The sequence below is a fragment of the Hyla sarda genome, chromosome 8 (genome assembly GCF_029499605.1).
Source record: "Hyla sarda isolate aHylSar1 chromosome 8, aHylSar1.hap1, whole genome shotgun sequence".
NCBI classification, from domain to species: domain Eukaryota; kingdom Metazoa; phylum Chordata; class Amphibia; order Anura; family Hylidae; genus Hyla; species Hyla sarda.
In genome coordinates, this window is record NC_079196.1 from 138,763,231 (window position 1) to 138,784,969 (window position 21,739).

The 21,739-nt window shown below is 41.9% G+C and overlaps 1 protein-coding gene across 3 annotated transcripts in view; it reads left to right on the forward strand.

Annotated features, from left to right (window-relative positions):
• The window catches only part of FBXL18 (F-box and leucine rich repeat protein 18), a 209,034-nt gene that overhangs the window by 80,255 nt on the left and 107,040 nt on the right, over positions 1-21,739 (forward strand). For 2 of the 3 annotated variants that reach the window (XM_056536630.1, XM_056536628.1), the window contains exon 2: positions 13,043-13,237. The exons of the other annotated variant lie outside the window; for it this stretch is intronic. In XM_056536630.1, the coding sequence (XP_056392605.1) occupies positions 13,043-13,237 (195 nt within the window). The remainder of the gene's footprint in view (positions 1-13,042; positions 13,238-21,739) is intronic. 3 annotated transcript variants of the gene reach the window in all.

The window sequence follows — 21,739 nt, forward strand, 5'->3', positions numbered from 1 at the left end:
CTTACACTTTCAACATGGAATTTACCTATCAATATGGGGGTCAAGAACTTGAATTTTTAGATGTGAAATTGGTTCTAGATGAGAAACACATTGTAACAGAAGGGTTTCGTAAAGAAGTAGCAAAGAACACGTTACTACATCACCATAGTTCACACAAAGTAGCAGTAAAAAACGCAATACCATATGGACAATTTATAAGATTGAAACGGAATAACACTACCGAAGAAACATATAATATACAAGCAGAGGAATTAGAAAAACGTTTAATAGAAAGAGCATACCCTAGGAGAGTTATTAAACAAGCGAGACAGAAAGTGGATAAAATCAACAGAAGAGAATTATTAAAAGAAAAAATCTACGTAGATAAAAAAGAAAAAAGATTTACCTTTGTTTTGGAGAATAACCCTGTAAATAAAATAGCAGAAAGAGCCATAAGAAATAATTGGTTCATTTTGGAATCAGACGAAGACCTTAGGGAAGTTGCGTTAAAAAAAACTAGAATAACATATAAAAAAACTAAAACAATAGGGAGCATTCTAAGAAAAAAAGTACAAGAAAAAGAAAAAGATAATAATATTATAAGGACATGGTTAGGAGACGCTCTACCGAAAGGAAACATGAAATGTAAAAATTGCAATTTTTGCGAATATAATATGGAAGCAAAACCTATACATTTAGGAGCATATTCACATACTATCCAAAATTTAATCACCTGTAAGACAGATCAAGTCGTATATGCCTTGATGTGCCCATGCGGCTTTTATTACGTGGAACAAACGAGCAGACAGCTCCGAGTGCGAATAAGAGAACATCTTTATGCGATGCGCACAGGAAAACAAGGAGCTGCCAGACTCATGTCCCACGTAAGAGAAGTTCATAATAATAATCTAGAAATATTGAAGTTTGCAGGACTGGAAAGAGTCACTACCGAGAAAGGAGAAAGACTAGATAAAAAATTACTAAAAATAGAAACAGAATGGATATTAAAAACACACGCGACAGGTGCACTCGGCCTTAATGATAGGACGGAACTATTAGCTTGTTTTTAAATCACAGACACTCCCCTTTCTTCCCCGAGTCGATATGTCATAATCACGTGCACAGCTGTAAGAAAAGGTGATTGGAGAACAGGAAGGCTTACCTAGTATATAGTAATGTTATGTCAGTCTAGAAGAGATGGCCGGACGAAGTGCACCTGCTGCACGAAACGGAGCTTTGTAGCCCATGTAACCCCCCCTGCGTCTGTCCCTTACCCGTTTTTTATGTGAGTATAATAAAAGAAGATATTTAAGAAGACTGGTGAGTGCCGGCTATCATTTTTTGCCTCTTATTTGTTGGATATACATGAACGTCTATTACTAGCCAGAGCACCAGTGCAAGCGTTGCCCAGAGAGACTGCACTTAATCCCCGTACAACACAGTGCCGTATGCACACTTACCATAGGAAGCCGGTAAGTTGCCTAGCAACATCTGGAGGGCTACAGTCTGAGACTGTAGCCCTCCAGATGTTGCAAAACTACAACTCCCAGCATGCCCAGAAAGCTGTTTGGGCATGCTGGGATTTTCAACAGCTGGAGGTCTACAGTTTAGAGACCACTGCACAGTGATCTCTATACTACCCTCTAGATCTTGCAAAACTACAACTCCTAGCATGCCCACACAGCAGTTTGCTGTCTGTGCATGCTGGGATTTGTAGTTTTGCAACATCTGGAGGTCCACAGTTTGGAGATCACTGTGCACTGGTCTCTAACTGTAGCCCTCCAGATGTTGCAAAACTGCAAATCCCAGCATGCCGAAACAGCGGCATGCTCGGAGTTGTAGTTGCGTACTTCTAGCTGTTGCATAACTACATCTCCCAGCATGCACTTTGGCGATCAGTACATGCTGGGAGTTGTAGTTTTGCAACAGCTATAGGCACACTGGTTGGAAAATACTGAGTTAGGTAACAGAACCTAACTGAAGGTTTTCCAACCAGTGTGCCTCCAGCTGTTGCAAAACTACAACTCTCAGCATGCACGGTATGTCAGTACATGCTGGGAGTTGTAGTTTTGAAACAGCTGGAGGTTTGCCCCCCATGTGAACGTACAGGGTACATTCACACAGGCAGGTTTACAGTAAGTTTCCTGCTTCAAGTATGAGCTGCGGGAAATTTCTAGCAGGAAGCTCACTGAAAACCTCTGCCAGTGCGAATGTACCCTTAAACACTACACTACACTAACACATAATAAAGGGTAAAACACTACATATACACTCCCTTAAACTGTCCCCGTCCCCGTCCCCCCCCCCAATAAAAATGAAAAACTTATTGTACGGCAGTGTTTCCAAAACAGAGCCTCCAGCTGTTGCAAAACAGCTGGAGACACCCTGATTGGGAATCAATGGTGTAGAAGACCCCTATGTCCACCCCTATGCAATCCCTAATTTAGTCCTCAAATGTGCATTGGGCTCTCTCACTTCGGAACCCTGTCGTATTTCAAGGAAACAGTTTTGGGCCACATATGGAGTATTTCCGTACTCGGGAGAAATTGCACTACAAATTTTGGGGGGCTTTTTTTCCTTTTACCCCTTATGAAAAGGAAAAGTTGGGGCTACACCAGCAAAAAAAAAATTTACACTGACATGCTGGTGTTGCCCCATACTTTTTTATTTTCACAAGTGTTAAAAGTAAAAAAAGACCCCCAAAATTTGTAACACAATTTCTCCTGAGTACAGAAATACCCCAGATGTGGGCTTAAAATGCTCTGCGGGCTCCTAACAAGGCTCAGGAGTGAGAGCGCACTATGTACATTTGAAGCCTAAATTGGTGATTTGCACAGGGGTGTTTGATTTTACAGCGGTTCTGCCATAAACGCAGAAAAATAAATACCGACATATGACCCCATTTTGGAAACTACACCCCTCACGGAACGTAACAAGCGGTATAGTGCGCCTTAACACCCCACAGGTGTTTGACGAATTTTCATTAAAGTTGGATGGGAAAATGAAAAAAAACATTTTTTCACTAAAATGCTGGTGTTACACAAAATTTTTCATTTTCACAAGGAACAATAGGAAAAAAAGCCCCCTAAAATTTGTAACCCCATTTCTTCTGAGTATATAAATACCCCATTTGTGGATGTAAAGTGCTCTGCTGGCGCACTACAATGCTCAGAAGAGAAGGAGCACCTTTGGGATTTTGAAGAGAAAATTTGTCCGGAATTGAAGGCGTATTTCTGTTTACAAAGCCCCTATAGAGCCAGAACAATGCCCCCCCCCCACATGTGACCCCATTTTGGAAACTACACCCCTCATGTACTGTAATAAGGGGTACAGTGAGCATTTACGACCCACTGGTGTCTGACAGTTTTTTGAAACAGTGGTCCGTGAAAATGAGAAAAAATTTTTTTTTCATTTACACATCCAACTTTAACAAAAAGTCGTCAAACACCTGTGTGGTGTTAAGGCTCACTGTACCCCTTGTTATGTTCCTTGAGGGGTGTAGTTTCCAAAATAGTATGCCATGTGTTTTTTGTTTTTTTTGCTGTTCTGGCAGTATAGTGGCTTCCTAAATGCGACATGCAAAAGCCAAATGTGACTCCTCTTCTGAGCATTGTAGTGCGCCAGCAGACCACTTGACGAAGAGATGAGGTTACAAATTGTGGGGGGCATTTTGTCCTATTATCCCTTGTAAAAATAAAAAATTTGGGGAAAAACTAGCATTTTAGTGAAAAAAAAAAATCATTTACACATCCAACTTTAATAAAAAATTGTGAAAAACCTGTGGGGTGTTAAGGCTCACTGGACCCCTTGTTACGTGCATTGAGGGGTGTAGTTTGCAAAATAGTATGCCATGTGGTTTTTTTTTTTTGGTTTTTTTTTTGCTGTTCTGGCACCATAGGGGCTTCCTAAATGCGACATGCCCCACAAAAACCATTACAGAAAAACTCACTCTCCAAAATCCCACTGTCGCTCCTTCCCTTCTGAGCCCTCTAATGCACCCGCCGAACACTTGACATACACATATGAGGTATTTCCTTACTCGACAGCAGTTGGGTTACACATTTTAGGAAGATTTCTCTCCTTTTACCCATTGTAAAATTTCTAAAACTGGGTCTACAAGAACATGCGAGTGTAAAAAAATGAAGCTTTAGAATTTTCTCAATCAATTTGCTGCTATTCCTGTGAAACAACTAAAGGGTTAACAAACCTTTTGAATGTCATTTTGAATACTTTGAGGGGTGCCGTTTTTATAATGGGGTCATTTGTGGGGTATTTCTAATAAGAAGGCCCGTCAAATCCACTTCAAAACAGAACTGGTCCCTGAAAAATTTTGATTTTGAAAATGTTGTGAAAAATTGGAAAATTGCTGCTATACTTTGAAGCCCTCTGATGTCTTCCAAAAGTAAAAACATGTCAACTTTATGATGCAGTCATAAAATAGACATGTTGCATATGTTAATCAATATATAATTTATTTGGAATATTCATTTTCCTTATAAGCCGAGAGCTTCAAAGTTAAAAAAAAAAATGCAACATTTAAAATTTTTTCATCAAATTTTGGAATTTTTCACCAAACAATGCAAGTATCGACAAAATTTTACCACTAACATAAAGTAGAATATGTCACGAAAAAACAATCTCCGAATCAGAATGAAAGGTTAAAGCGTCCCAGAGTTATTAATGCTTAAAGGGGTTCTCCAGTGCTTAGACATCATACCCCCTATCCAAAGGATAGGGGATAAGATGCCTGATCGCGGGAGTCCTGCCACTGGGGACCCCCGTGATCTTGCACGTGACACCCTGTTTGTAATCAGTCCCCATAGCGTGTTCGCTCCGGGTCTGATTACGGGTGACCACAGGGCCGGCGGCGTGTGATGTCACGCCTCCGCCCCGTGTGATGTCACGCTCCGCCCCTCAATGCAAGCCTACGGGAGGGGGCGTGATAGCTGCCACGCCCCCTCCCATAGGCTTGCATTGAGGGGCGGAGCGTGACGTCACACGGGGGCGGAGGCGTGACTTCACTGGCCGCCGGCACTGTGGTCGCCGGTAACCAGACCCGGAGCGAACATGCTCCAGGGACTGATTACAAACGGGGTGCCGCATGCAAGATCACGGTGGTCCCCAGAGGCGGGACTCCCACAATCAGGCATCTTATCTTCCTTTGGATAGGGGGTAAGATGTCTAAGCACCGGAGATCCTCTTTAAAGTGAAAGTGGTCAGATGCTCAAAAAATGGCCGGATCCTACAGTGAAAATTGGCTGGGTCCTTAAGGGGTTATAGCATTAGGATTTTTGGAAGGTGAGAAGGAAATAACGCGAGTGCAAAAATGAAAAATCCTTAACCCCTTAGGGATATATGTTTTTTTTTTTTGATCAGCAGAAAGAGGAAAAACCAGGCACTGCAAGTGTGAATACGGTCCACACAAATACCAAACGAGATCACAAATGGAGAAAATAGCGGTCAGCTGTGTGTCAGCGTGGTGCTCAATGTTGGACAAAAGCAACAAGAAATCCATAGAGAAAGGTCAAGAGGACATGGCAACTCACCAACTGACAGCAGGATAACTATGTTTATTAGGAAGGTGCTTTACACAGACATGCTGACACGCTGCGGAAGAGTGTAATGGTATCAGGGGCAAGGCAACGTCCGTTTCATGTCACATGACTCTTCTTCCGGCTTCAAATTCACCTTGTTCATAGTGCTTCTAAATGACTTGGGGGGAGGGGCTACTGACACCAACAATTCAGATAAGTGAAGATTGACATAAATAACTATCAGAAATAAATACATAAAAACAAGGTACAATGTTGTAACTCTTCATAAAAAGGCACTTAAATCATTTTGTTCGTTTAATCCTAAAGGACCGAGTGCGCTACATCTGCTAATCCAATTACACTCCTGTTGGAGCAAACAAATGTCTGGTGACAAAGTGCCTTTCGTATTTTTAAGCCTCTCTATACCTGCAAATTTTAAGAATGCTGGATTAGCATCATGATTTTGTTGCATATGCAGTATAAAACTATTAGCACCTTTGCCAGTTTTTAATGAATACAAATGTTCACGAAAAGGTAACGCTTGGTCTTCCCAATATAATAAAAGCCGCAAGGGCATAACATGCAATAACTACAAAAGTACTGCGGCAAGTAATAAATAGTTTCACATATATAGTCTTCTCCCCTAGTCTGAACGAAGGTTTTGCAAGATTATACTTACAATAGGAACAGGTTTTACAAAGAAAGTTCCCCAAAGGCCTTGTCAAGCCAAGTGTTTTTATTTTTTTTTATTTTTTTCCCCCTACATTTAAGATAATCACTAATAGTGATGTCTTTCTTGTGTGTGATGACGCTACTTGACGCTACTTCATACAAGTCTGTGTCCTGTTCTAAAATACACCAGTTATTGTATATGGCATTATGGATAATTGTATTCATTGGAGTGTTATTGAGAAAGCAAAGAAAAAATGAATCTTTTATTGTTCTCACTTGTGGGTTTATATTTAGATTTCAATAATTGAGAACGGCTTAATTGTTCCAGCTCTCCTATAAGCAGGTTCTACAACTTTTTTGGGATAATTACGATGATAAAACCTAGATTTTAATTCAGAAGCTTGTAGTTCATACAATTCAGGGTTGTTATTTACACGCTTCAATCTCAAAAATTGACTGTATGGGATTCTATCCCACACATGGCGGGGATGGGAACTATCATAATGAAGCAAAAAATTTTTGCCATTTCCTTACGAAAGCCAGTAATGACTATTTCGTTATTATTGATGATACGTAATACGTACATAAAAAAAGTCTAGAGATTGGTTTCCATATAGAGAGGTAAAGAACATATTAACATCATTATTAAGATAACAAAACTGTTGAACAGATTTTCTGTGCCCTCCGAAATGATAAAGATGTCATCCACGTACCGTAAAAACATCTTTACATGGCTGACAAAAGGGTTGTGGGATGAACAAATTAAACGACTTTCAAAAATGGCAAAAAAAAATTTTTGCGTAGGTGCAGGAGATGGGCATGCCCATCGCCGTCCCCTGCACCTGTCTATACCACTGATCGCCATGAAAAAAAACATTATGGGAGAGGTCAAAACGAAGGGCATCAGAATCAAATGCAATAAAGTCAGAAGTCTTGTCAGTTGTAGAAAGAAGGGTGCGCATAGCCTCTATACCCGCATTGTGGGGGATGCGGGTATAGAGGCTTTTGACATTTATGGAAGCCAAATGAAAATTATCTTGCCATAGAAAGCCATCTAGTGTAGATATTAATTCCTCAGTATTTAAAAAAAAAAAGAGGGGATACCGGACAGCAAAGGAGATATTAACCACTTAATATAGCTTGATAAATATTCCGTAACAGAGCTGATTCCTGCCACAATGGGTCGCCCAGGAGGGGCAGACAAAGATTTATGAATATTTGGTAAAAAATACTACTTGGCAGGAACCGTCACTGTGGGAATAAGGGTAATTGTGTTTTTTTTTCTCTCACTACGCCTTTGTCTACGTACTTTTGTAGAAGTGATCTGAGCTGATCCATAATTTTAGAAGTGGGGTTATCTATAATTTTTTCATATACTGTGGCATTATTTAGTTGCTTAGTAACCTCAAGATCATATTCCTGTTGGGTCCACTCGACTATTGCGCCGCCTTTGTCAGATTTTAGTACTAAAAGCTCTTTATGATCGGCTATCCATTGTAACGCTCATTGTTCAGCATTAGTAATATTAAGGTGAGCCTTAGGATATATGAGGGCCTTAAAGGGGTACTACCGTGGGAAAAAAATTTTTTAATCAACTGGAGCCAGAAAGTTAAACAGATTTTTAAATTAGTATTATTAAAAAAATCTTAATCCTTCCAGTTCTTTTTAGGGGCTGTATACTACAAAGGCAATGTTTATCTTTTTGGATTTCTCTTATGTCACGACCACAGTGCTCTCTGCTGACCTCTGCTGGTCATTTTAGGAACTGTCCAGAGCAGGAGAAAATCCCCATAGCAAACATATGCTGCTCTGGACAGTTCCTAAAATGGACAGCAGAGGTAAGCAGAGAACACTGTGGTTGTGACATAAGAGAAATCCAAAAAGTTAAACATTTCCTCTGTAGTATACAGCCCCTAAAAAGTACTGGAAGGATTAAGATTTTTTTTATAGGAGTAATTTTACAAATCTGTTTAACTTTCTGGCACCAGTTGATAAAAAAGTTTTCCACGGTAGTAACCCTTTAACATCTCTGGTCACTGCCTGCTGAAAAAGATCAATAGTGCCTCCTGATACAATGGGAGGATTACATTTGGAGGAATTACCTCCAGTAAAGGGCTTTTGACCAGTATCTATAGGAGGGACAGGACGAAAACCTAGAGAATGTAATTTACAGGGAATCTCGCACTCAAGTGTAATATGTTCTCTACAGTTACTTATATTAGCGAAAAATGTATGTAGATTAATTTTGCATAATGCTATGTGTAAATCAATCTCAAACTGATAAAATGCAAAATTTTCATTTATGCCAAAGTTTAACCCCTTAGTACAGATAAACAAGCCTGTGAAAGAGAAAAATCGGTTAGATTAACGACATTGTCAAATTTTAAGTCCTTTGCCAAGTGACACTCTTCCTTTTTTTTGGATATTTGTGCCTTGGACCTGCCCCATCCACATCTAACCCATCTCCTAAAGGGGTGGATGCAGCATGGGACGTTGGCAAGGAGGTTTGAACACGTAAATCTGGAAAATCCTCTGATAAACTACTGTCCTACTCGGTAGTGAGGAAATCACTCATGCGTTTTTTCTTAGTTGCGGTTTTTCTCCTGTTGTTGCTGTGATTGTTTTGTTTTTTATTTGCCCAATTAAAGATGAGATTGTCGAAGTCATTTTTATCACGTACAAATTTATTACGTTTAATTTCTTTTATCTCAGTTTGAAGCTTCAATATTTTTTTCTCTAGACTTTTGGCAAAGGTGGTGCAGTCGTCATCTGATAAGCGTGTTCTTAATTCAAGTTTAGCTTTACATAGTTCTATAGTGATTTTTTTAATAATCACGTCCATTTTTATCAAACACAATTTGTAGACACACAGAATGTATAAGATGAGCATATTGTCATTCTTTCAGGAACAGCCAAAAAAGGGGTGTGGTCAGCCTGATAAGGGGTGTCGTTTTACAACCCGACCTATTCACTATTGAATTCACAGAAAATCCTGTGAATAATCCTGTGAATCAGTACCGTTTTTGTTTTGATTGGACTTTTTGATCGCTTCTTATAATTTTTTTTATTTTTTAGGGTATACACAGTGACCAAAAATATGCAATTCTGGACTTTGGTATTTTTTATGTATATGCATTTTTTTACGTTTAACCGCAATGACCACCAGTTAACCCCTTAAGGACCAAGGACGTACCGGTACGTCCTTGGTCCTGCTCTCCTGATATACCGAGGGGTTACACAGTAACCCCGCGTCATATCACGGCGGGCCCGGCATCATAGTGAAGCTGGGACCCGCCTCTAATAGCGCGCAGCGCCGATCGCGGCGCCGCGCGCTATTAACCCTTTAGCCGCGCGCTCAGAGCTGAGCCGCGCGGCTAAAAGTGAAAGTTGCCGGCTAGCTCAGTCGGGCTGTTCGGGATAGCCGTGGCTAATCGTGGCATCCCGAACAGCTTACAGGACAGCGGGAGGGCCCCTACCTGCCTCCTCGCTGTCCGATCGCCGAATGACTGCTCAGTGCCTGAGATCCAGGCATGAGCAGTCATGCGGCAGAATCGTTGATCACTGGTTTCTTATGAGAAACCAGTGATCAATGATGAAGATCAGTGTGTGCAGTGTTATAGGTCCCTATGGGACCTATAACACTGCAAAAAAAAAAGTGAATAAAGATCATTTAACTCCTCCCCTATTAAAAGTTTGAATCACCCCCCTTTTCCAATTAAAAAAAAAAAAACACAGTGTAACTAAAAATAAACATATATGGTATCACCGCGTGCGGAAATGTCCGAATTATAAAAATATATCATTAATTAAACCGCTTGGTCAATGGCGTGCGCGCAAAAAAATTCCAAAGTCCAAAGTAGTTAATTTTTGGTCACTTTTTATATCATTTAAAATAAGATCAATAAGTCCTATCAATGCAAAAATGGTACCGTTAAAAACTTCAGATCACAGCGCAAAAAATGCGCCCTAATACCGCCCCATACACGGAAAAATAAAAAAGTTTTATAGGGGTCAGAAGATGACAATTTTAAATGTATTAATTTTCCTGCATGTAGTTATGATTTTTTCCAGAAGTCCGACAAAATCAAACCTATATAAGTAGGGTGTCATTTTTACCGAAAAATGTACTACGTAGAAACGGAAGCCCCCAAAAGTTACAAAACGGCGTTTTTTTTTTTCAATTTTGTCGCACAATGATTTTTTTTTTCGTTTCACTGTAGATTTTTGGGCAAAATGACTGACGTCATTACAAAGTAGAATTGGTGGCGCAAAAAATAAGCCATGATATGGATTTTTAGGTGCAAAATTGAAAGAGTTATGATTTTTTAAAGGCAAGGAGCAAAAAACGAAAATGCAAAAACGGAAAAACCCCCGGTCCTTAAGGGGTTAAAGTAACATTATATTTTAATAGTTCGGAAATTTACGCATGTGGCGATTTTTTATTTTATACCCTAGGGGACTATAACATGCAATCATTAGATTGCATACACTGTTCAATGCATAGCATTGATCAGTGTTATCAGTGCTCTATTGCTCCAGTCTGCCATGGCTGACTGTAGCTTTGGATTACTGATCAGATATCGAGTAGGCAGGTATGGGCCCTCCTGCCGTCCTCTTAGCTCATTGGGACACCACGGTTTTACCACGGTGGTCTCGATCAGCACCGCTGAGCAGCCGGGAAGTGTTTTTTTTTACAATTTAGATGCTGGGACAAGCAGGGCTCTGTGCACCGAGACTCTGTGACATGCTCCTGGCTCACACAGTAGAATGATTAACAAGCCAGGAGCCTGCACAGAGCCCTGCTGGTCCCACACAAACTTCCTGTATTTTGTATCCACACAGAGACACACAGGCAATAGTTACAGGGACAGCATTTTTTCACCCAAAAATATATGTATTTTTTAACCAATGTATATTACAAATATACATATAATGTAATCTAAATTATATAAAAAGTTTTTTCAAATGACAGGTACACTTTAATTATAGCTCCCCAGTGCCAGCAGCACTCATACAGGCCCAGACAATGACATTTTCACCACCATGTATGGCTGTAGGCAAGATACACTTGTCATTGTACTCCTCACGTGGATGCTGCCACACACGCGCTTGACACCATCTGAAGCAAATACGTTTGTTAGTTTTGTCAGACTACAGGACATGATTCAAGTAAACCGTGTGCCTAGTCTGCTTGTCCTTAGCAAATGTTTTAGGTATTTTTTGTGCATTATCTTTAGAAGAGGCTTCTTTCTGGGATGACAACCATTCAGACCAGTTAAATGCAGTGTGCGGCAACCTCTGTATATGACGCTGAGCATGTGCACTTAAGAGTAATTTCCCACAAAAAAAAAAAAAATGTTATATGTTACTTAGTACCTAATCCTGATTATGTACATATAATTTTTATGCGTCAAGCACGTATATTTCTCTCACCAATACTGTCTCTCTCTTGCTCACTTGGTTTGTCATTTTGTGCTGTGAAGGGGACATGTCTTCACTCTGCATGACTTATCTTCTTCCCTGAGTCTGCTGTGCTGAGTCTCTTTATCCAATCACTGCAGACTGCTCTGCAACTCCCTCTTCTCTCTCTCTGTTCATGCTGCAGTCTGATAGGACAGGAGTGTGCACAGAGGAGCGCTAGTCCCACCCTAACTTACTGGACTTTATCCTGCCTGTGTTTTAGCTTCGGAAAAGATGGTGCTGCAGCCAGACAGGATTATGGGGGGAAATTTATCAAAACCTATGCAACCTAACCTATGTTTTTTTTTTTTTTTTTTTAACTTTACTTTTAAAAAAAAACAGTCTGTGCATATTACGGTAGTTAAAATAATAATTTGCTGGAAAAACTCTTTAATATCTGTTCATAATTCTTCAACCTCACATCATATTAACTAGGGTTAAGATGAACACCCTGCGGCAAACGGGACGGAGGTAGGGAAGCTCCATAATTGGCTCCCTCCTCCATTGTGCACTATACAGAATTACCATTCTAGCAATGGGGGCCATATCTTAATAACGGCGGGTCCAATTTAAGTGAGTTATACCTCATTTTCCTCTTGTTCACCTGCACTATAAGTGTATTGAGTTTTAGTGCAGGGGAAACAGCATGTCAGTTTTCCTTTTAATCATGAGGAATAAGAGGGGTTTAGAGTGATGAGCACGAATATAAATAAATCAATCAATCATTATGTGACAAAGAGAGGATTTCACATATGGGCTTGCATTTAACTGCAGTGGTGTATAGTTCTTTGGACAATATAAACAGGGAATTAATTATTTTGAACACATATGATTTAAAAGCTTATTCTTAATGAGTAAGAAGGCTTAAAAGGTTACTCCGGTGGAATTTTTTTTTTTTTTTTTAAATCAACTGGTGCCAGAAAGTTAAACAGTTGTAAATTACTTCTATTTATACATCTTAATCCTTCCAGTACTTATCAGCTGCTGTATGCTCCAGAGGAAGTTGTATTTCTTTCTGGAGTTCTTTTCTGTCTGACCACTGTGTTCTCTGCTGACACCTCTGCCTGGATCAAGAACTGTCTCCTGCTCTGGACAGTTCCTTATACGGACAGAAATGTCAGCAGGGACCGCAGGGAGCACTGTGGTCAGACTAAAAAGAACTCCAGAAAGAAATAGAACTTCCTCTGGAGCATACACCAGCTGATAAGTACTAGAAGGATTAAGATTTTTAAATAGAAGTAATTTACATATCTTTTTAACTTTCTGGCACCAGTCGACTTAAACATTTTTTTTCCACCGGAGTACCCCTTTAATGATATAGAATTATTACAGAAAACGCCTTTTTAATCTATGCTGAATTTTGTGTGAAATTCATATTGATATTTTTTTCCCTCTAGATTGAAACCCATGAGAAAATGGCAAGCTATTGTATTAACCCAACTGATCTGTCAGATGAGATACTTCTACAAATCTTAAGCTACATACCAAGCACAGATCTGATTCTAAATGTCAAAAATACATGTCGTAAATTTGCAACTTTATGTCTTGACAAGAGCCTTACCAACACTGTGTTTCTTCGTAAACAGTATCAGGTGGGTTTTTTTTTTTTAATTGCTGAACTCTGAATGAAAAAAAGCAAAAGACCAATTCAGCCACATCCTCCTTATATACAGGTGCCCAAAATTTGACACAATTCTCCATATGTAGAGGAAAAACTATGTTCCTGTCATGAGACTCTGTGCCTCTCTTGATACATCCCATGACTTTGTTAGCCTTGGCAGAAGCTGCCTGGCACTGATCATTAAATGTTATTAGATTATATCCCCCAAGTCATTTTTGGTAGAATTTTTTTCTAATGTTTTACTATTTAGCATATAAGGGTATATTCACACTGAGGAATTGAAAAGGAATAATTTTGGTGAGGAAAAACTTCCACACAAAACCTTTTGTCAATATAAAAAAATCCCATTGACAATAGCCTTTTATTTGTGGATTCCGCCTGAAGAAAGAACATGTTCAGTCTTCAGGCAGAATAGAATTCAATGTATGAATTCTGCTAGCAGAAATTCCTCAGTGTAAAGAGAATTTCGCTCCATGCCTGATTACTGGCGATGCAGGGGCCGGAGGCTCGTGACATCACAGCCCCGCCCCCACGTGACATAATGCCCCACCCCCTCAATGCAAGTCTATGGGAGGGGGCACTCTGTGCACCAGATGATGGGGTGCTGCAGGAGAGATCGTGGGAGTTCACAGCGGTGATCAGACATCTTATCCCCTATCCCATCCCCTTAATGCAAGTCTATGGGAGGGGGCATGACGGTGGCCCCCTCTCATAGACTTGCATTAAGGGGACGGGATGTGACGTCACGAGGGGGCGTGGCTGTGAAGTCATAAACCGCTGGCCCGTGTATCGTGAGTCATCAGGCACGGAGCAAACTTCGGCTCCATGCTGTAGATGACTAGGGGCTGGGCAGAAGAGATCGTGGGGGTCCCCAGCGGTGGAACCCTCGCGATCAGACATCTTATCCCCTATGCTTGGATAGAAGATAAGCTGTCTAGGGGCGGAGTACCCCTTTTAATAGTTCAAGTACCTTATTATTGAGGCTTCTGGCATTAGTATACATGCACCTGGTGGTTTTTATTCAGATTTCCTTTCCTCTTATCAGTAATCTCTGATCTAACCCCTCCCCCCTCTTCACCCCAGGTTTTATTACTTGTCCCTAGCCCTCTGCTTACACTGTCTTCCCCCTCTATATTGCAGCGTCCCTCTACCCCAGTACCTAGTTCTCCAGTAACCCAAACCCTTCTTTCCTAAACCAGCTTATGAGCCACTTGTTTAGCTCCTTAAAGTCCCTGAAATAATTTCTAAGGACACTCCACCCACCTCTTACTTTGTTATTGGTGCCAAAGTGCACCATGACCTATGGGTCTACTTATACCCCTCCCCGTAATCGGTCAACCCAAGCCAATCTGTCAACCCAATGTGCCGAACTTGAGTTTCGGAAGAAGAAAACACTGTTTGATGAACCCAGTGATTGTAACAGATTGTCGTGTCCCCCTAATAATTGAGTCCCCACTACCAGCACCTGTCTGGCCTGGTGTGGTTGTCTCACAAAATAGGAAAAATTGTATTTGGATAGAAAGAAAAGTTATTTTTTTTTCAAGTGTGGGAATAAGGTATGCCGCACATGTCAGTATGTGAAACAGACCACCCAGTTTGAAAACTTTGATGGTACGAAAAAATACTCTCTCCATAATTACAGAAGCTGTAATTACAGTAATGTAATTTATATGATAGAATGTACAGAGTGCAACTTAAAATACGTGGGATACACCACAAGAAAACTGAAAATTCGAGCACTCGAACATCTGAATGACAGTACACTTACTGCAGTGAGACAACGATCTGCGGCATCTGTGCATTTTCATTCTGTACACGCTGGAAAACTAAATACTTTTAAAATCTTCGCCATTGAGCATGTGAAAATGGGAACAAGAGGAGGTTGCATAAAGAAAAAACTTGCAGACCGTGAGGCTTACTGGCAGTTCACATTGGAGAAAAATTGTAATTGGATAGAAAGAAAAGTTTTTTTCAAGTGTGGGCATAAGGTATGCCGCACATGTCAGTATGTGAAGCAGACCACCCAGTTTGAAAACTTTGATGGTACAAAAAAATACTCTCTCCATAATTACAGAAGCTGTAATTACAGTAATGTAATTTATATGATAGAATGTACAGAGTGCAACTTAAAATACGTGGGATACACCACAAGAAAACTGAAAATTCGAGCACTCGAACATCTGAATCACAGTACACTTACTGCAGTGAGACAACGATCTGCGGCATCTGTGCATTTTCATTCTGTACACGCTGGAAAACTAAATACTTTTAAAATCTTCGCCATTGAGCATGTGAAAATGGGAACAAGAGGAGGTTGCATAAAGGAAAAACTTGCAGACCGTGAGGCTTACTGGCAGTTCACATTGGAGAAAAATTGTAATTGGATAGAAAGAAAATGTTTTTTCAAGTGTGGGCATAAGGTATGCCGCACATGTCAGTATGTGAAACAGACCACCTAGTTTGAAAACCTTGATGGTACAAAAAAATACTCTCTCCATAATTACAGAAGTGAAATTACATAATGTCCGTCATGAACTGCTGTTTCACTATTAATATTTTATATAAAAAAATTAAGTGGAATATTGATAACTAAAGAATTATTATTACAAACCTCTTTTTCCCATTTTTCTGATCCCACAATTGTATGAACAATATTATAATATTCATTACAATGTTCCTCTTAGATTTTATATATCTTAAAGAAATGTTTGTTTTTACTAATGTGAACCATGTCACAGATTTCCAGCAAGAGGTGGGAATATGGGAATTTTCTCCCCTCCCTGTGATGAAAATGTATTTAACCTCACCTGGAGTTACCTGTGACATCACCGAAAAAGAGCGCATGCGCTCGAAACGCGTCTGATGTGTTGGCTGATTTTATCCGAGTGCTGTGTCTCAATAAAGCTACAAAGAATTGTGCTGGATCTCCTGCTTCTTTGTTCTACTGTCGGGTGTTGGCTGGACACCGATCCGTGCACATTGGCGGGGTTTTGGTGAGCTGGACAAGTGTCTGTGAACTTTCCTGTCTGGCCTGCCCTGCATCTCTCCCCCATCTCTCCCCCCCCTCCCCCCCCTTTACTGGAGCAGGCACCACCCTTGCTGCATGAGGCATTGTCTTGCTGCAGCAGACTAACATCCCCCCACTGAACTAACGGCCTCCCTGATTCTTATCCCTTTACCCTGCCTTCTGTCTCCTGCATCTCCATACCACTATTCCCCCCCCCCCCCTGCCTACAGATTGTTCATTTAGTGAGCAGCAAACTCCTCTCCATGTTATCCCTGCCTCTTAAAGGGGTACTCCGGCGGAAAACTTATATGTATATATATACATGCTTGAAAAAGGCTCCAGGAGGAGCTGAAACGTTGTAATGCTGACATGAGACATGAAATCACTTATTTTGTTGGAGTGCTGCGCCTGTATCTGGTTTTTATATATATATATATATATATATATATATATATATATGGGTTAGGGATCGACCGATATCGTTTTTTTAGGGCCGATACCGATAATCGGTGGAGGTTAGGGCCGATAGCCGATAACTTATACCGATATTCCGATATAAGTTATCGGCTATTTATCCCCCCGCGACACCGCTGCAGATCATTGATTTTAAAGCGGGCGCTTTGAATCAATGCACTGCAGTGGCTTTTGCGGTGCCATAGGCCGCCGCCACCACCCGCTTCTCTCCCCCTACCTGTCAGGGTGGTCCGGGCCATCCTTCCTTCCTGTAGTATCCGGCGGCATTCCGGGAGGAGGGTGAACCGGTCCGGGCTGTCCTTCTTCTCCGGGGGTGCTCTTCTCCACTCTGGGGGTGCTCTTCTCCACTCCGGGCAGGCTCCGGCCTAGTAAGGCACCTGACGTCACGGCGCAGCGGTGTCTATGCAGCGTACTAGGCCGGAGCCTGCCCGGAGTGGAGAAGATGACCCCCGGAGAAGGACAGCCCAAACCGGTTCACCCTCCACCCGGAATGCTGCCACACACTACAGGAAGGATGGATGGCCCGGGCCACCCCCATTACGGGTAAGTTTAATTTTTTTTATTGACTCGGCGGGTGGGGGAGGGGCCCGACCGGTTTAGCGGTATGGGCAAAAATCCATACCGGTATACCGCCTAGCACTACGGTGGAGGGTGCGACGCGTCGGGGGTGGGGGGGGGGGGCGGTGCGGGTGTCGGGGCATTATCGGCAAGGTAATTGCCGATACCGATAATGCCCAAAATCATGATTATCCGCCGATAATATCGGCCATACCGATAATCGGTCGATCCCTAAATAGAAGGCAACTGCAGCACACCAACTTAAAGTGCAGAAGAGTGATTTATTCCAGAAAATACAGGCAACGTTTCTGTGGCCTCACACCACCATTTTCAAGCAGCATATGAGTGATTCAGAGAGCTTTAAATAGTTACACATACATGCAAGCTCATTAATAATAATTAACAGTGAAAAATTACATAAGGTGCAAAATAAAAATCCAAATATTATCAGTGAGTCATAAAAGATGCCAGAAGGCAATATAGACATATACATATACAAATGCGTAACCATAAAGTGATAATAGTGCGTTAAAAGACAATTTGTCATAGAGAATATGAAAAACAGGTGGTATGTATAATTGGTTAATTGCATATACAGTACAGGCAGGGCTTACCCGGCAGAGTATCTGTGTAAACCGCCATGATGGCGGCATGCAGCAGTGGTCTTCACCCGCAGTGGTCTTCAACCTGCGGACCTCCAGAGGTTTCAAAACTACAACTCCCAGCAAGCCCGGGCAGCCATCGGCTGTCCGGGCTTGCTGGGAGTTGTAGTTTTGAAACCTCCGGAGGTCCGCAGGTTGAAGACCACTGCGGCCTTCGACATCATCCAGCCCCCTCTCACCCCCTTTAGTTCTGTACAGTACTCGCCTCCGCTCGGCGCTGGTCCGGTGCTTTAGGACTGTCCGGAGAGGAGGTCGTCCGGTGGGATAGTGGTTCCGGGCTGCTATCTTCACCGGGGAGGCATCTTCTAAGCGCTTCGGGCCCGGCCCCAGAATAGTCACGTTGCCTTGACAACGACGCAGAGGTACGTTCATTACCAACGTACTTCTGCGTCATCGTCAAGGCAACGCCTCTATTCTGGGCCCGAAGCGTGGAGAAGAGGCGCCCCCAGTGAAGATAGCAGCCCGGAACCACTATCCCACCGGACGACCTCCTCACCGGACAGCCCTGCAGCACCGGACCAGTGCCGAGCGGAGGCGAGTACTGTACAGAACTAAAGGGGGTGAGAGGGGGCTGGATGATGTCAAAGGCCGCAGTAGTCTTCAACCTGCGGACCTCTGGAGGTTTCAAAACTACAACTCCCAGTTAGCCCGGACAGCCGATGGCTGCCTGGGCTTGCTGGGAGTTGTAGTTTTGAAACCTCTGGAGGTCCGCAGGTTAAAGACCACTGAGGGCGGATGATGACAAGAGGATGATGAAGGGGGGGTGTGGGATGATGACAAGAGGTTGATGAAGGGTGGGTGTGGGATGATGAAGGGGGGTGGGGATGATGACAAGGGGATGATGAAGGGGTGGTGTGGGATGATTACAAGGGGATGATGAAGGGGGTGGGGATGATGACAAGGGGATGATGAAGGGGGGGTGTGGGATGATGACAAGGGGATGATGACAGGTGATGATGATGAGGGTCTGGATGATGACAGGCGGTGATGATGAGGATGTTAATGACGGGGGTCTGGATGATGACAGGGGGGGATGATGTATTTCCCACCCTAGGCTTATACTGGAGTCAATAACTTTTCCTGGGATTTTGGGTTGAAATTAGGGGTCTCGGCTTATACTCGGGTCAGCTTATACTCGAGTATATACGGTATTACAAAGGCCCATTATAACCATTCGAAAGAAAGGTACATATAATAAAAGAGAAAGAAAATTAAAATAGAAAAAATAATTTTTTGTCTAAGGTAAGGCTCGGTCTCAAACCCACGTCACTCAGGCACTAGCACAAATTCTCCTATACCCCGTCACTAACACGCTTCGCCACCATCTCCCAGGACTGGGTGAAGTGACAAAGAGTCCTATCTTGGAGGCAGTGTAAAACACAACCGACAAGGACAAGACACACATGCTGCTGACATGTTAGGGTCACACATAAGTGTGAGGAGGGTGCCCATGCATGCTACACTCGCACCGTGGGAAAAAGTCGTTAACCAAGTAATAATGGCGGATATATGATCTTTTATTAGGGCCACAGAAAGTAGTAAATAAATCTGTGATAGGTCAAAACAGAACTACTAAGGAGCGGGAAAAAAATCTTTATAGCAAAGTTTGACTTTTTCTTTAGAAGCTGAGTATCATTCATCTAAACAAAACATGGGTATAATTTTAATTGTATTAGAGAAAACTAAAGAAAAAAGGACGCATGCGCCCCTAGTTAAGTATGAAATATACAGTGCCATGAACAACAGGATAAGGACACTTACCCTGCAGAGTTGCGCTAAGAGTGCAAAATCTGATTGCACATAATACAGTAAACTCTTGGGTCCTGCAGTTTTTTTTTCCTCCCAATTCCAGAAGATAGCTGGATCAGTATGAAATCAGCACAAAGAATGAGTAGCAAAATGGAACTTATACAGTGCCGGACCTCGATATAAAATTAAAACACCAGGTTATGGTATCATAAAAACTTTAAACTGTTTATTGTTAGCACACCTCTATGCGTTTCTGGCCCAAGCTGGGCCCTTCCTCAGGATAGGTGCATGTTAAAAGACATCTAAAACACAGTGGTATATATGCACAACAAAAGAAGCAAATTTTCGTATTCATAAAGGTCAGATTGGGTAAGTAGGTAAAAACATATTACTGTCCACAATTTGCAAACCCTTATGTAAAACATGATTAGAATATTTTACCTAATTAAAATTAAACTTGCCAAATACGATATTACATAATATCCATATTATTCAAACTGGTGAAACTTATACCATATCTCCTCGTGGATTTGGTAACATCGCTATTGACGCTGGTAATTACTTTGTGCCGAGAGCCCTGCAGCCTGTAGAAGAGGTTAAAATGGGGCAGAATGTAGCGTAGCCAGTATGGCATGGTGTGACAGCAGAGAGCTTCCCCCGCATGTCACGTATGGGAGATAGCGCTCCCCACTGGTAGCAGAGTTTAAAAGGGGCAGGGTTTTCTACCGAGACATGGCTAGCTGTGACAATGCGTTCGCAAAGCTCCAATCTCAGGGATCGCCATACAGACTAAGGTGAATTGGGAGGAAATATTGTACAATACAATTACCCAAAAATTGAGATATATGGAGGAAATACCAAAATATTGAAGAATATTTAACTGTATAGTTTAGGGGTTATAGCAACTATGATCGTACTGGCCCTAAAACTGCCATACTATAGGAAGGTGCTATACCCGCCAAAATTGTAGGACATCTATATTGGTATGCTTAATAATGTTGCATGGTGGACCATTACTCAAACAATTAGTAGTACAATATACAGTACATAAGAAGCAATGGAATAAAAGACCTTTGTCAGAACCCGTAGGGTTAATCGGTTCTGAAGTTTCTTTTCATTTGTTTTGGGCTATGCCCAGCTGCCTGGTCTGGTCAGCTGACCTTGATGAGAGCACCTGGTCTGGGCCTATTTAAGCTGGCAGTCTGCTCTCCTTCCTCACCTGCGAAAGAGCTCATACTCTTAGCTAGCGTTTGTACTGTATCTTGTATTTCTTGTTACTGCGATTTGGATTTCTGTTATCTCTTCGTACTGACTCAGCTTGTGGACTGTGACATATTGTGTGTGTGTGTGTATGTTTAGTTATGATTTCTGTTAGTGTGTGTGATTCCATACAGTGTCCTGACCCACGTCTGTATTGTAAGTTTATTTTGTTGATGTTTTACTCCCTGCACTTATTCAGGCAGGGACTGTCACCATGGTTGTGGACCCGTCGCCTAGGGCGCGTATGCAAGTAGGCAGGGCAAGTGGAAGTGGGTGAGTTCAGGGCTTCACCCACTGCCCATACGTGACATTTTTTCAGGCCAACATACCTGCATTTGCCTTGTTCCTGCCTTATGGAAGCTGCTTTGGTGGAGCAAATGCAGAGCTTGACTCAGCTGGTCCAGGATTTAGCTGAAAGACTTCAGCTATATGAGTCTTCTCAGTCTATCAGCATTAGTCCAGACCTTTACTCAAAGGTTGCAAGATCAGGAGCAGTAAATTCAGAGCTTGCTAGTCAGATTTCAGGAGCTGGAGTTTGCCCGAACTCAGGTGTCATCTGTTCCTGTTTCAAAACTTTCTGTGAGAGCTGCAAATTATACTTTAGGTTAAGGCCTTACACATCTAGTACCGAGGCCCAGAGAGTGGGTATTATTATTTCTTTTTTGCAAGGGGGTCCCCAGGAATGGGTATTTTCCCTTTATCCCAATGATCCGGAGTTGTCCTCAGTGGATGCCTTATTTGCGGTATTGGGTCTTTTGTACAC